Below are 16,042 nucleotides of genomic sequence, written 5' to 3'. Positions count from 1 at the left end.
AGTTCACAATTTTCCTTCTACTAGTTCTTAGCCCGCTAAGGTTAATGCTTCTAGTTATGAGGCTGCTGTGTCCTCAGAGGGGGTGTTTTTTTCTGTTGATCAATAGTCTTCCTTTGATCATTAAACTTAAACATCCTTTTATTAATTTTATGTTTAGCATATTTATTCTCTTTTTAAGAGAATTTTTGCTTACTTACTTTAGAGTTTAATTATCCTAAAGTAGATAGGGATATACCAGTGTTAGATACCGGTTTTTTTTAAACCCTAGGTTAAATCTTCTTCAGCGTCTATAAATTAACCCTCTGCTTGCAAGGCTGCAAAGCTTACTTAACAGGTCAATCTATATGCTCTGGAGTACGCTGACATGTGACATGGTCAGTGCCCATTATTTTATCTGGAACAGGTCTAAGCAGTCCAAGAAATTTTCTCCCCCTTCCAAGTCTGCATGTAGGTGTGGCCGTCTATCCAGAGGCTTTGGTAGGAGGTAAGTTGCCTCTCTTTTATGAAGCTTGGGTTTAGTCGGTTCAGGTTCCTTGGGTACTTAATATACTATCAAGGATATTGAATAGATTTCAGATCAAGGCCTCCCAAGGGAAGTTTTTTTCTGTCCTATGTTCCTAGAAACCCTGTAAAGGATCAGGTAGATGGGAACTTCAACCTATTCATTGTTCCAAAAGTAGGAGGGAACTTTAAGATAATTTCTGATCTAGAAACTCTGAACAAGCTTCTTAAGTTACTACTTTCAAAATAGAAACTATTCAGACTATTCTACAAGGTCATTTTATATCCACTATAGATTTTAAGGATGCTTACCTTTATTTTCCTATTTCTAGGCACATCATCGGTTTCTGAGGTTTGCTTTTTCAGGCGAGCATTTTCAGTTTGTTCCTCTTCCGTTTTGTCTGGATACGACTCTCAGAATATTCTCTAAGGTTCTGGATACCCTCTTATCTTTAATCAGGTCTCAGGGTATTGCAGTGTTTTCTGACCCGGATGATATCTTGGTTTAAGCTCCAGCTTTACATTTAGCAGTATATCACTCCTGCCGACTGTTGTTGTTTCTTCAACAGCATGGCTTGAGATTCATTTTTCCTAACCTTTAATGTCTCCTCAGATAAAGGTTACTTTTCTGGGGTTTCAAATAGATTAAATTTCTATGAGACTTTCTTTGTGGGAGCATAGATGGTTGAAGCTGGTATTTGCCTGTTAGAACCTTCAGTCTCTGTCTTTTACTTCAGTCGCTCTTCGCATGGAGGTATCAGGTCTCATGCTTGCAGCCTCAAATGTTATTCCGTTTGCTTCCATATGAGCCCTCTTCAGCGTTGTATCCTTTGCCAATGTTACTGGAACTATACTCATTTACATTACTAGTCTGTTTTGGTCTTGGTGGCTCTACTATTAGCTCTTTATGCATGGGACTTTGTTCATCCTTCTTGGTCTGTAATCACTACAGGTGCAATTTTCTTTTAGGATGTGGTGCCATTTGGGGTTTTTAGAAGGCACAAGGAGTTTGGTCTCCTTGGGAGGCGAGGGTATCCATTAATGTTTTAGAACTCCATGCAATATTCAGCGTTGGCCTTTGTTGAAGAGGGAATTGTCACAGATATCAGGCTGCCAAGGCCACCCCCTCTCATTATGTGGATTATTGTGTTCCTACCAGTTCCCTTTTGTTGTTACCATGATTGAACTTTGCCTTGAAAGAGCTGATTGTTACCCCGCTTGGCCCTTTCCTGCCTTGCCGAGGCCCAGCCGGAATCTATGGAACCCGCCGGCTGGACTCGCTAGAGATTCCCGCTGGACTCCAACCTAGGTCGCCCCAGAAGCTCTTTGCCCCAGAGCTCTGCTATTTTGGGGACTTGTTATACCTTTGATGGGCATGGGTTGGGTGATTACTAGGAGGGAGCTCACTCAGGAACCTGGGGTTTGGGCACCTCTCTACCTCATGCTGGTCCGGAGTACTTTCTGGCCCCCAGCGACAGATCATGTCACTTTTTGTACTGGGACAATTAGGGGCCTGGAGCTCTCCAATGGTACCCGGGAATAGCTGCCGCTTCCTCGAGATCACCCCCAAACTGCGACCTAGCTATTGTGGGATCTCTTTGACTATAGCTCCTATGGAGGCGCCAGCTTGTCTGGAGGGGCAGTGATCTCTTGATCAGATAAGACTCTTATCAGATGGCAAATGTGTATATAAGCTGTGTGTCTGTCCCAACAAAATGTCTGTTCGTGTTTCACCTTAATACTGGTCTTGTCTGGTTATTATGGTGGGCTACCTGCTATCACTTTCTCGCTCTACAGGTTCCCGGGATTGTTTGGCGGAGATACCCAGTCGAGGTATCCGAAGTCAGTCACAGGAATCTTTTCTCCATTTTCAGTTAGATAATTTTTCATCTGTAGTTTGTCTGTCAAGTAGATAGTATCTCAAATTATTTCATGGGCAGAAGCTAATCACTGTCTGATTTCTACTTTTTATGTTCCTGTGAAGCAGTTTTTCCTCTATCAGTCTTTCCGCCTGGAAGAGTGGTTTCTTCATCTTGTTATGTTCAATTAGATAAGAAATAGATCTCTGGGGTCACTCAGTGTTCATTCTGATGACTTCTCGGTTGAATTTCAAATTTCCCAGGTATTGTGTTGGTCCAGGGATCTTTGAAATGTGTTTGTGGATGCTCTGGTAGTTTTGTAGTCATTTTGGCTAGCGTATATTTTTTTTCCCATGGTGATTGCCAAGATCTGGCAGAAAGAGCTTTGGTGATTCTAAGTGCTCTAGTTTTTCCTGCAGAATTTGGTATGCAGTTATGGTTCTGATGTCCAGTTTCTTTTCCTGGCTGCTTTCTTTGCATCCAGACCTTCTATTTCAAGGTTTGTTGTTTTTCCATCTACTTCCTAGATCTCTCAGCTTGATGGAATGGAGATAGAATCAGATACTCGCTCTATCTTTGAACTGTCAGTTCAGTTACTGAGTTTCTTATACAGGCTCATAAGTTTGACTAGTGGAATTTTTAATTAAAGGTCTGGAAGGCCTTTATTTCTTGGTGTTTAAATTAGTGTTTTTCTTGGCATTCTGTTAGAATTCCATGGTGATGGTTTTCTGCCCTTTTTTAGTTATGTTCTATAAGAAGATTGTTAATATTCCTGACATTCATGGTTTAGTTCTAGCCTTGCCTAGAATTAAAGTGCCATAAAACAGGTTGAGATCTGTGCATATCCTAAAAGGGCACATTAATTTAAAATAGTTTGCATAAAAAAAGTTTAAAAATTGCTGGCAAGTATTTTAAAATAATTTTCAGAAATAAGCAAAATTAATTACATAAGCTGCCTGGATCAGCTAACTCCACCCTCTTATCAGTGTTTAGACACAGGCATTGTATTTCAACTGAGCTCACAGCTTCTAGGCATGCTCCAGCAGATAATCCCTATTCACTTTTGCATTTTACCAAAAGAACAATAAACATAGATACAGCCATAAAAGGAATTGTGTGGAGGGAGTTAGAGCTTTACAATTCAGAAACTAAAAAGAAAGAGTTAATGGCGAGGCACTGCAGTATAAATTTGCAGGTAAAGTAATTAAAGTACATATTTTATTATTTTGTCTCTATCCCAACTTGTTTTATGTCCCTTTAAGCCTGTTATTATCCAATGTTTCCTCCTTGCAACTTTAATTTGGTTTTGAGGACTTTGCAGGTACCTTCTTTTGAGCCTATGCATCAGGTAGATATTTTTTGTTTATTATAGCCATTTAATCTGCTAGGAAAATTTCTGAGTTTTCTATTATTTCTTGTGTTCCTTCTTATCTTATTTTTCTTCAGGATAAGGTTGTGTTTTCTGACAATATAATTTGGAACATTGTTGTTCCTTCTTTATGTCTTATCCTAATAATTGTTCAGAGAGATTTCTTCATGTTTTGGATTCTGTTAGATATATAAAATCCATAGTAGTGTCTACATAACACTTCAAACAAAGTTTTAGATTGTTTGTTTATTCCTTTTGCTGGTTCTATGAAAGGGCAGAACATTTCTGCTGGGGGTTTTTTTTTTTGGCTTCTTGGTTAAAGGGACATTAAACCCAATTTGTTGCTTTAGTTTTTCAGATAGAGAATAAACTTTTTAAACAACATTCCAATTTACTTATATCATCTAATTTGCTTCATTCTTTATATATTCTTTGTTGAAGAAATAGCAATGCACATGGGTGAGCCAATCACGTGGGGCATCTATGTGCAGCCACCAATCAGCAGCTTCTGAGGCTATCTAGATATGCTTTTCACCAAAGAATATCAAGAGAATGAAGCAAATTAGATAATAGAAGTGAATTTGAAAGTCGTTTAAAATTGCTTGCTCTTTCTAAATCATGAAAGAAAAAAACTGTGTTTAATGTCCCTTTAAAGCTTCAGATACATATAGCTTTCTTGGAGGCAGGTCAGCCTCCACCTAGGTGGATTTCTGCTCATTCTAGCAGACCAGTTGCTACTTCTTGGGCTTTTTAGAATGTTTTATCAGTGGACCAAACTTGCAAGGCAGCTACTTGGTCTTCTTTGCACATTTGTATGTTTTTGCTTCTTCTGAGGCAGCCTTTAGTAGGATGTCTTTCAGGCAGTGGTCTCAGGTTGATTTGTTTTTGCCTGTTGGGTTATTTTTAATTGCCTTTTTTAGGCTCTATTGGGGTTGTGGATTTAGTTTCTCAGTGAGAAAAAAAAATGTTTCTCACTGTGACTCGTGGAGTCCACAGCTTGGGTATTAGTTCCCAGGAGTAATTAATCGTGGACTTTTACCACCTGCATGAAAGAAAACACATAATTTATGCTTACCTGATAAATTCATTTCTGCCATGTTGTTGAGAGTCCACAAGACTCCACACTGTTTTTTCTGGGGGTTTTTTTTTTGTGCAAATCTTTTTTTCCCCTGCTCCTATTTTGTTTGCTCGTACAGGTGGCCCTCGTTTTACAACGGTTCAATTTACACCGTTTCAGAATAACAACCTTTTTTTCCAGTCATGTGACCGCTATTGAGAAGCATTGAGAAGCAGTGCATTTATTAAAATAGCCAATAGGTGGAGCTGTCTGCTTGTGTTGCAGCAAAGCCAAGCAAGCTGAAATTAATCAGTTTAACCAGACCTGAGCTATCAAGCAGATTTCAAAGGAATAAGATCTCCCTGTCTTTAAATCAGTGCAGATTGGAATGCATAGAAATAACTTTTTGCAGAAAAATGCAAGTGAAGTCTGTGTTGTAATTATTTTATTAGGTTTATAATGCTGTTTAGCAAAAGTTTGTTCATTTAACTTAGTTTAATTATATATTCTGTGTTGTGTGATTATTTTATTAGGTTTATAATGCTGTTTAGCACTTAAAGTCTTCATTTCAAAGCTTTAAAAATAATGTATTAGGTGTTACTTATCACAATTTTGAGAGGGGCCTGGAACCTATCTCCCTCTCTTCCCATTGACTTACATTATAAACTGGGTTTCAATTTACAATGGTTTCGATTTACAACCATTCCTTCTGGAACCTAACCCCGGCGTAAACTGAGGGCTACCTGTATTATGTTTCCTTCCACTTTGTGCTCAGCTGTACATTAGGCTGAGGTACTGATGAGGTGGGAGGGGTTTTAAAGAGTTCTTAAGGTTTGGGAATCTTTGCCTCCTAGTGGTAGAAAAGCGTAATTCCCAAGAGTAATGTACTCTCATGAAAGAAATGAATTTATCGGGTAAGCATAAAATATGTTTCTTGCACATCTGTAGAATGAAGTACATTGTTCTGCAGTCTCTTATCTGTTAAAGCCAATTAGGGAAATATATGTAGCAGAGCTGGCCTTGACAATTCAGCATGGTGTATTTCCAGCTGTGAGAATTAGAAAATTCAAATTTTTCTGAACTAAAAAAGGAAAATTGATAATGAAAATATTTAGTAGTAAAACAACTTTGCAATTGACTTTGTTAAAATCTCAAGATGTATCCTGTCTATTTAAAGTAGTGTTTCCCAACTCCAGTCTAAAGCACAGAATTAATCAGCTGTTACCATGGTTACTAACCTGCTCTCATCTGTGATTCTGTAAACTTGGCTTTCTTCAAAATGCTGTGGTTCAATAGCTAGTTTAGGCAATTTGCAGCATTAAAAAAAAAACCTAGGTTACAGGATTTGCTTTTTGTACCCTCTAGGAAGAGTGGGATAAGCTTTGAATAATGAAACACTTGTTTTTGACTGTTTAACCCCTTAAGGACAAGGGGACAGTGCAGGAGCGAGCTGCATTGAGTGTAATGGTGCAATCAGTCCGGGCTGTGACTAGACAGCTGCCCAGTTGCGCTCAGTGAAAAAAACAGACCCGGTCAGTAGAGTGCAGGGGGAGGGTCTGAAAAACCTTCTTTTTCAATAAAAATGTAACGGCAATATTATGTTGCATAAAGCTAGCACTAATATAATGTTATATAATTTTGCACTATGTGCAGAATTATATAATATTATTTTCTAGGTTTACTGGCCCTTTAAGGACCAGGGCTATTTTTACATTTCTGTGGTGTTTGTGTTTAGCTGTAATTTTCCTCTTACTCATTTACTGTACCCACACATATTATATACCGTTTTTCTCGCCATTAAATGGACTTTCAAAAGATACTATGATTTTCATCATATCTTATAATTTACTATAAAAAAAATATAAAATATGATGTAAAAATGGAAAAAACACACTTTTTCTAACTTTGACCCCCAAAATCTCTTACACATCTACAATCACCAAAAAACACCCATGCTAAATAGTTTCTAAATTTTGTCCTGAATTTAGAAATACCCAATGTTTACATGTTCTTTGCTTTTTTTGCAAGTTATAGGGCAATAAGTACAAGTAGCACTATGCTATTTCCAAACCATTTTTTTTTTCAAAATTAGCGATAGTTACATTGGAACACTGATATATGTCAGGAATCCCTGAATATCCCTTGACATGTATTTATATTTTTTTAGTAGACAACCCAAAGTATTGATCTAGGCCCATTTTGGTATATTTCATGCCACCATTTCACTGACAAATGCGATCAAATAAAAAAAAAATCGTAACATTTTTCACAATTTTAGCTTTCTAACTGAAATTATTTACAAACAGTTAGTGCAATTATGGCACAAATGGTTGTAAATGCTTCTCTGGGATCCCCTTTGTTCAGAAATAGCAGACATACGTATATGGCTTTGGCATTGCTTTTGAGTAATTAGAGGGCCGCTAAATGTCGCTGCGCACCACGTGAGTATTATGCCCAGCAGTGAAAGGGTTAATTATGTAGCTTGTAGGCACTTGTAGGGTTAATTTTAGCTTTAGAGTAGAGATCAGCCTCCCACCTGACACATCCCACCCCCTGATCTCTCCCAAACAGCTCTCTTCCCTCCCCCACCCCACAATTGTCCCCGCCATCTTGAGTACTGGCAGAAAGTCTGCCACTACTAAAATGAAAGGCTTTTTTATTATTTTTTAAATAAATATATATAAATATTTTTAATATTTATTCTGCTTTTTAGGATCTTCCCTTAGCCCCCAACCTCCCTGACACCCCCCCCCCACACAAAAACAGCTCTGTATCCCTCCCCCCTCTACCTTATTGTCCGCCATCTTGGGTACTGGCAGCTGTCTGCCAGTACCCAGTTGTCCATATAATTCTTTAACCCCCCCCCCCCCCCCCTATTTTTCTGTAGTGTAGCTTCCCCCCTCAATACCCTACCCCCCTCCCGGATCCCTTTCCAAAAATGTTTTCCCTCTCCCCCCTTCCTCCTTTCCTTTAGTGAGCATGCGCGCTACCGAGACCCACCTCCTTGCATGCTCACGGACACTTAAAGGGTACGACGTTGGTTGTTAAGGGGTTAAGCAGCATTTGTTGACTGTTCACTCATCCCTTTTTTTTTTTTTGGTATAAATGATTTTTTATTAAAGTATTTGCAAAAATCAAAGCTATACAAAAACAATTGAAGAGGTACAAAGTGCAAGTTACAGTGTGAAGTATAGTAGTCAACAGTAGTAGAAATGTTAGTCCATAGCAAGAAGGGTGGTATCTACTCTAGGTCTTTGAATAGTGGAAGTGTCTCTGAATTAAAGCTCAGACTGGTGTAGATCTTCTAAAAGGATAGTCCACTGAGTGTGATTCTTCAACGACATATTCAACGACATAATCTCGTCCCAAAGGACTCTTCCAAATAAATCAGCTTGGAGAAAGTGACTGTGGATGATGAGTGTATAAGCGATGAGAAGATAGAAAAGGAATGCAAAAGACATAATATAGCAAAGAAGATGAGAAGAAAGGTGTTGTTCACTTCTATAACAAAATAAACTAGTAATATCTTGCTTGGGTCTGGTAAATTGAATAAGGTCTTAGGTGGTCTATAACATTGCCACAGTGTATGGGGGGGAGATAAGAGAGAGGAAGGAAGGGGGGTAGACAGGGGGCCAGCCACATCCCAGGAATTCTAGTGCTTTTCAATTGCGGTAGGGTTAAAACATTTGTACAGGATAATCTCCCAGTAGAATTGTATATTAAAAAAGGTATCTAACTTTTGGGTTCTAAAGAAACAATTTTTCTCAAGGGCTAATGTGTCAAGGGTAAACTATTAATGTATTTGTACATTCTCAGTTCGTATGATAAATAAATACATCTGTTTCCTGCTGATTTGATATTGTTAACTGAAAAAATAAGACTTTGGTATTTAGCGTTGAAACTGAATCAGCTTGTGATCATGTTTTTGCTATGGATCCTTATCTTCAGCTTCTGTGAGTTTCTTTACTAATTCAGGTGGCAAACCATCTGCTTGCTCAGATAACAAAAGCCAAAGCTCACATAATTTATATGCAGTGCTGTTGCACATAGATTCTGATAGATTAAAAAAGGGACCATTCTTTCTAAGTACTTGTAATTTTGTTATGTAGACATTTTTACTTCTTTCTTATCGGTGTACGCTAACTTTTCATCTAATTTCAGATCTGAGGCTAAAGTTTCTTACTGCTTTGACCTTCGTGGTACTTATTATCAGGTATGTTTCAGTATTGGCGATATTTTCATTGTAAAGTTTTAACCATATTGTATTTTGTCAGGGATGGAAACCAGTTGAGATTACTGACTATGAATTGCTTTAAACCGAGCTTTCATGCTTTATCTACTCTAGCATTTTAGATATAACTTTTAATATTTTGATATTTTTGCTAACTCATTTATATATTAAGAATTAAATGGACAGTAAAGTAGATATTAAACGTCATTGGATTGGAAAGAGCATACAATTTTAAACAACTTTCCAATTTACTTCAGTTATCAATTTTACTTTGTTCTTTTGGTATCTTTTGTTAAAGAGTAATCTTAAAGGGACAGCCTAGTCAAAATTAAACGTTCATGATTCGGATAGGGCATGTCATTTTTAAACAACTTTCCAATTTACTTTGAAAGTTTTTCACAAGCTAGAGGGCGTTAGTTCATGTGTGCCATATAGATAACATTTTGCTCGTGTAGTTACTTATGAGAGGGCCCTGATTGGCTAAAGTGCAAGTCTGTCAAAATGACTGAAATAAGGGGACAGTCTGCAGAAGCTTAGATACAAAGTAATCACAGAGGTAAAAAGTGTATTAATATAGCAGTGTTAGTTATGCAAAACTGGGAAATGGGTAATAAAGGGATTATCTATCTTTTTAAGCAATAACAATTCTGTAGTAGACTGTCCCTTTAAGTGATCATGTGTCTTTATCCATCTGGCAGCAGTGTTTGTAGCAGTGGAATACATAGAAACACAGCTGCTATAGGCTGCTAAAGATATGTGCACGCTTCTATAAGCCTACCTAGCTTTACTCTTTAACAAAGGATATCAAGTGAACAAAGCCAATTTGATAATAAAAGTAAATTGAAAATTGCATGCTCTATCTGAATCATGAAAGTTTTAATTTTTGCTTTACTGTTAACAAACACGTCACCAATGTGTATAACCAACGTATATGTAAAAAGACAAACACATTTATATTTGCTTATTGTTTAAATGTCAACAAAACATAAATACATTTATATTTAAATGGAATTCCTGCTAAATAGTTTATTTACATTAGGATTCCTATATTTAGTTTGGACCTAAGTATTTTTAGTGATGTGATAATTGCAGAATTTTTCCAGATATTTTTATATCAAGTTCATGTTGGTCACATCTAATTTATTTTTTATTATTCTTTTTGTAGCATTGTCATACTCTACCTGAGATTTGGAGCAAAAGCTTTGCAAGACAACTTTGTTGCAGAATTGTCAACCCATTATCAGAATTATATCCTTTTTTTTATTACCAGCTGGCTTCATATAGATAGTGAAAAGATTTCTCTATTTTATCCTCTTCACAAGTGCATTTTATATTCTTTTGTGAGCCAAATTGTTGTAATATTTTTTCTCAAGTTTTCAGTTCAGTTAGTAATTTTACTATGAGAAAATACACATATACAGGGAGTGCAGAATTATTAGGCAAATGAGTATTTTCACCACATCATCCTCTTTATGCATGTTGTCTTACTCCAAGCTGTATAGCCTCGAAAGCCTACTACCAATTAAGCATATTAGGTGATGTGCATCTCTGTAATGAGAAGGGGTGTGGTCTAATGACATCAACACCCTATATCAGGTGTGCATAATTATTAGGCAACTTCCTTTCCTTTGGCAAAATGGGTCAAAAGAAGGACTTGACAGGCTCAGAAAAGTCAAAAATAGTGAGATATCTTGCAGAGGGATGCAGCACTCTTAAAATTGCAAAGCTTCTGAAGCGTGATCATCGAACAATCAAGCGTTTCATTCAAAATAGTCAACAGGGTCGCAAGAAGCGTGTGGAAAAACCAAGGCGCAAAATAACTGCCCATGAACTGAGAAAAGTCAAGCGTGCAGCTGCCAAGATGCCACTTGCCACCAGTTTCGCCATATTTCAGAGCTGCAACATCACTGGAGTGCCCAAAAGCACAAGGTGTGCAATACTCAGAGACATGGCCAAGGTAAGAAAGGCTGAAAGACGACCACCACTGAACAAGACACGCAAGCTGAAACGTCAAGACTGGGCCAAGAAATATCTCAAGACTGATTTTTCTAAGGTTTTATGGACTGATGAAATGAGATGAGTCTTGATGGGCCCGTGGCTGGATTGGTAAAGGGCAGAGAGCTCCAGTCCGACTCAGACACCAGCAAGGTGGAGTACTGGTTTGGGTACTGGTTTGGGCTGGTATCTTCAAAGATGAGCTTGTGGGGCCTTTTCGGGTTGAGGATGGAGTCAAGCTCAACTCCCAGTCCTACTGCCAGTTTCTGGAAGACACCTTCTTCAAGCAGTGGTACAGGAAGAAGTCTGAATCCTTCAAGAAAAACATGATTTTCATGCAGGACAATGCTCCATCACACGCATCCAAGTACTCCACAGCGTGGCTGGCAAGAAAGGGTATAAAAGAAGAAAATCTAATGACATGGCCTCCTTGTTCACCTGATCTGAACCCCATTGAGAACCTGTGGTCCATCATCAAATGTGAGATTTACAAGGAGGGAAAACAGTACACCTCTCTGAACAGTGTCTGGGAGGCTGTGGTTGCTGCTGCACGCAATGTTGATGGTGAACAGATCAAAACACTGACAGAATCCATGGATGGCAGGCTTTTGAGTGTCCTTGCAAAGAAAGGTGGCTATATTGGTCACTGATTTGTTTTTGTTTTGTTTTTGAATGTCAGAAATGTATATTTGTGAATGTTGAGATGTTATATTGGTTTCACTGGTAAAAATAAATAATTGAAATGGGTATATATTTGTTTTTTGTTAAGTTGCCTAATAATTATGCACAGTAATAGTCACCTGCACACACAGATATCCCCCTAAAATAGCTAAAACTAAAAACAAACTAAAAACTACTTCCAAAAATATTCAGCTTTGATATTAATGAGTTTTTTGGGTTCATTGAGAACATGGTTGTTGTTCAATAATAAAATGAATCCTCAAAAATACAACTTGCCTAATAATTTTGCACTCCCTGTACAGTATATTTTTTAAATCAGAATTAGATTTGTGTATATGAAAAATCTTGTAGTTTACCAACAATTGAGGCATCACATCAAGTTGTTCAATAATACCATTTGCAGCACATCATTATACAATCAGAAAACACTCAAACAGCTGTAAGACAATTAATGTTTGATTCAAATTAGCATTACCATTATGCAATAGACCATATCTGCAAATCCCTTGTTATCTTATAAACTGCTATCTTGAATTAAGTTTAAAAGTTTCCAATTGAAAAGGGTTTCCTGACTTTTGAACTTGTATTTTGCAATTGCCTATTATATGAAGAATATAAATCCTAACTCATGACTACAATGATACATTTTTCAATATATTAAAGGGACAGTAAAGTCAAAATTATGATTCGGATAGAGCATGAAATTTTAAACAACATTCCAATTTACTCTGCCTCATTCTCTTGGTATTTTTTATTGACGGGTAAAACTAGGCAGGCTTATAAGTGCTCAGGAGTGTAGTACTTTAGTACTCTATGGCAGCAGTGTTTAGCAACATTGTATAACAAAGCTACAAATAATGTGGCAAAACACTGCTGCCATAAAGTAATCAAGAAATGTGCACACTCCTGAGCTCTGAGCCAACCTAGTTTTACTCTTCAATAAAAAATACCAAGAGAATGAAGCAAATTTGATAAAACAAGTAAAGTAAAAAAGTTGTTTCAAATTGCATGCTCTATCTGAATTATAAAAGGTTAATTTTGACTTTACTGTCCCTTTAATTTTGGTGCAAAATAATAGAGTGGATAGGGAAGATCTTGAGTGAGCTTCTCAGATAATATAATATTTCATTTTAATTGCAATGTATTTTAATGGAACACAAGTCCTCTAGCAGGTTGTAAGTTTCCATTTGGGACACAAACTTGTGCCCAACCAGGATTAAGGAACTACTAAATGAAAAAAGGATCACAGTTTAATGTCATCATTTAGGATTGTCTCTTTTTTAAAGGGACGTCAAATCCAACACTTTTCTTTCATGATTCTAACAGAACATACAATTTTAAACAACCTTCCAATTGACTTCTTTTATGTTATTTGCTTCATTCTCTTGATATCCTTTGTTGAAGGAGCAGCAATGCGCTGCTGGGATCTAACTGAACACATTGGGTGAGCCAATAACACGAGGTATATATGTGCAGCCACCAATCAGCAGCTTGAGTCTACCTAGGTATGCTTGTCCACAAATGATATCAAGAGAATGATACAAATTAGATAACAAAAGTAAAGTGCAATGTTGTTTAAAATCACACGCTTTATCTGAATCATGAAAGGAAAAAATTTGGGTTTTATATACTATTAAGTCATCTTAACTATTTCGGAAAAATTCCTTGACAGATAACACCAGCTGAGTTTTTGTCATTTTATGGACTTTTGAATTTCTACTTATACACCTTGGCCTTTGTGTACTCCCCATCTAAGAATGCTCTCTACGGTAATGAAATGCCTTACTACTTTCGTTCATTGCATGGGTGCATTGCAGTTCTAAATAGAAGCATTTTTGCATTATATTTCCAGTAGCAAAATCTTTTCTAGTAAACGTCATTACTGTTTTCACTGGCATATGCGCATATCCTATAAGGGCCCGTGCACCAGCATTCATACATCACCCTAGCGGTGATGTTTATTGCATCTTTGAAGACCTAACCCTTTAAGGACCAAGGCCATTTTTCAATTTCCTTCCCTTAAGGACCAGGGCTATTTTTACATTTCTGCAGGGTTTGTGTTTAGCTGTAATTTTCCTCTTACTCATTTACTATACCCACACATATTATATACTGTTTTTCTCGCCATTAAATGGACTTTCAAAAGATACCATTATTTTCATCATATCTTATCATTTTCCATAAAAAATATAAAATATGAGGAAAAAATTAAAAAAAAACACACTTTTTCCAACTTTGACCCCCAAAATCTATTACATATCTACAACCACCAAAAAACACCTATGCTAAATAGTTTCTAAATTTTGTCCTGAGTTTAGAAATACCCAATGTTTACATGTTCTTTGCTTTTTTTGCAAGTTATAGGGCAATAAGTACAAGTAGCACTATGCTATTTCCAAACCATTTTTTTGTCAAAATTAGCGATAGTTACATTATAACACTGATATCTGTCAGGAATCCCTGACAGACAGACAACCCAAAGTATTGATCTAGGCCCATTTTGGTATATTTTATGCCACCATTTCACCGCCCAATGCGATCAAATAAAAAATTTTTTTCACTTTTTCACAAACTTTAGGTTTCTCACTGAAATTATTTACAAATAGCTTGTGCAATTATGGCACAAATGGTTGTAAATGCTTCTCTGGGATCCCCTTTGTTCAGCAATAGCAGACATATATGGCTTTGGCGTTGCTTTTTGGTAATTAGAAGGCCGCTAAATTCCGCTGCACACCACAACTAAGGGGTTAATTAGGGAGCTTTTAGGGAGCTTGTAGGGTTAATTTTAACTTTAGTGTAGTAGACAACCCAAAGTATTGATCTAGGCCCATTTTGGTATATTTCATGCCACCATTACACCGCCAAATGCGATCAAATAAAAAAATTGTTAAATGTTTCACAATTTTAGGTTTCTCACTGAAATTATTTCAAACAGCTTGTGCAATTATGGCACAAATGGTTGTAAATGCTTCTCGGGGATCCCCTTTGTTCAGCAATAGCAGACATATATGGCTTTGGCGTTGCTTTTTGGTAATTAGAAGGCCGCTAAATTCCGCTGCACACCACAACTAAGGGGTTAATTAGGGAGCTTTTAGGGAGCTTGTTGGGTTAATTTTAACTTTAGTATAGTAGACAACCCAAAGTATTGATCTAGGCCCATTTTGGTATATTTCATGCCACCATTACACCGCCAAATGCGATCAAATAAAAAAATTGTTAAATGTTTCACAATTTTAGGTTTCTCACTGAAATTATTTCAAACAGCTTGTGCAATTATGGCACAAATGGTTGTAAAATGCTTCTCTGGGATCTCCTTTGTTCAGAAATAGCAGACATTTATGGCTTAATTAGAAGGCCGCTAAATGCTGCTGCACACCACACGTTTATTATGCCCAGCAGTGAAGTGGTTAATTAGGTAGCTTGTAGGGCTAATTTTAGCTGTAGAGTAGAGATCAACCTCCCACCTGATACATCCCACCCCCTGATCCCTCCCAAAGAGCTTTCTTTCCTCCCCGCCCCACAATTGTCCCGCCATCTTGATTACTGGGAGAAAGTCTGCCAGTACTTAAATAAAAGGTTTTTGTTATTTTTTATTATTATTTTTTATATTTATTCTGCCTTTTAGGATCTCCCCTTAGCCCCCAACCTCTCTGATCTCCCCTCTACCTTATTGTCCGTCATCTTAGGTACTGGCAGCTTTCTGCCAGTACCCAGTTGTCCATATATATATATATATATATATATATATATATTTTAATAAAATAAAAAAAACTATTTTTCTATAGTGTAGCTTCCCCCCTCAATACCCTACTCCCTTCCTGGATCCCTTTCCAAAAATGTTTTCCCCTCTCCCTCCTTCCCTATAGTATAATGGCCATACGCGGGCATGCGCACCCCCGAGACCCGCCTCCTTGCTTGCTCACAGACACTTTCTTCACAGGATCCGGAGCACGCACCGGTGATGAGCCGCCCACCCACCTCCCTGCATTGACTCCCACCCACCAACGATCGGCACTATAGCTTGCCGATGCAGAGAGGGCCACAGAGTGGCCCTCTCTGCATCGACAACTCTGCAATTTTATTTCTGCAGTGCCCCACTCTGGGGCATGCAGAAATAGCGCAATCTCGCTATTTTGAGCGAGATCGCGGCAGAGAGAAGCCCAGGACTGCAGTGACGTACAGGGTACATCGATGGTCCTTAAGGGCATAATGACCAACGTTAATGTGTGGCATACCAGCCATTGCTGACTCTCTGTTAAGGTGTGCTGTTTTAATATTTGTGCATCAGCCTCTTTCTAACCCTTTGTCTCTTGCTTCTATGCAAGTCTGTATGAATATGGGCTTTAATG

At 37.6% G+C, this 16,042-nt stretch overlaps 1 protein-coding gene across 3 annotated transcripts in view; it reads left to right on the top strand.

Moving 5' to 3' along the window:
* TMEM181 (transmembrane protein 181) overlaps nt 1–16,042 on the top strand; it is a 259,664-nt gene that overhangs the window by 219,401 nt on the left and 24,221 nt on the right. For all 3 annotated transcript variants that reach the window (XM_053710842.1, XM_053710843.1, XM_053710844.1), the window contains exons 13-15: nt 8,948–8,999; nt 10,183–10,265; nt 13,373–13,462. In XM_053710842.1, the coding sequence (XP_053566817.1) occupies nt 8,948–8,999; nt 10,183–10,265; nt 13,373–13,462 (225 nt within the window). The remainder of the gene's footprint in view (nt 1–8,947; nt 9,000–10,182; nt 10,266–13,372; nt 13,463–16,042) is intronic.

This window comes from Bombina bombina, chromosome 4, assembly GCF_027579735.1.
Source record: "Bombina bombina isolate aBomBom1 chromosome 4, aBomBom1.pri, whole genome shotgun sequence".
NCBI lineage: Eukaryota > Metazoa > Chordata > Amphibia > Anura > Bombinatoridae > Bombina > Bombina bombina.
Note: the sequence above shows the minus strand (reverse complement) of the source record. Positions and strands in the feature narration are given on the sequence as shown.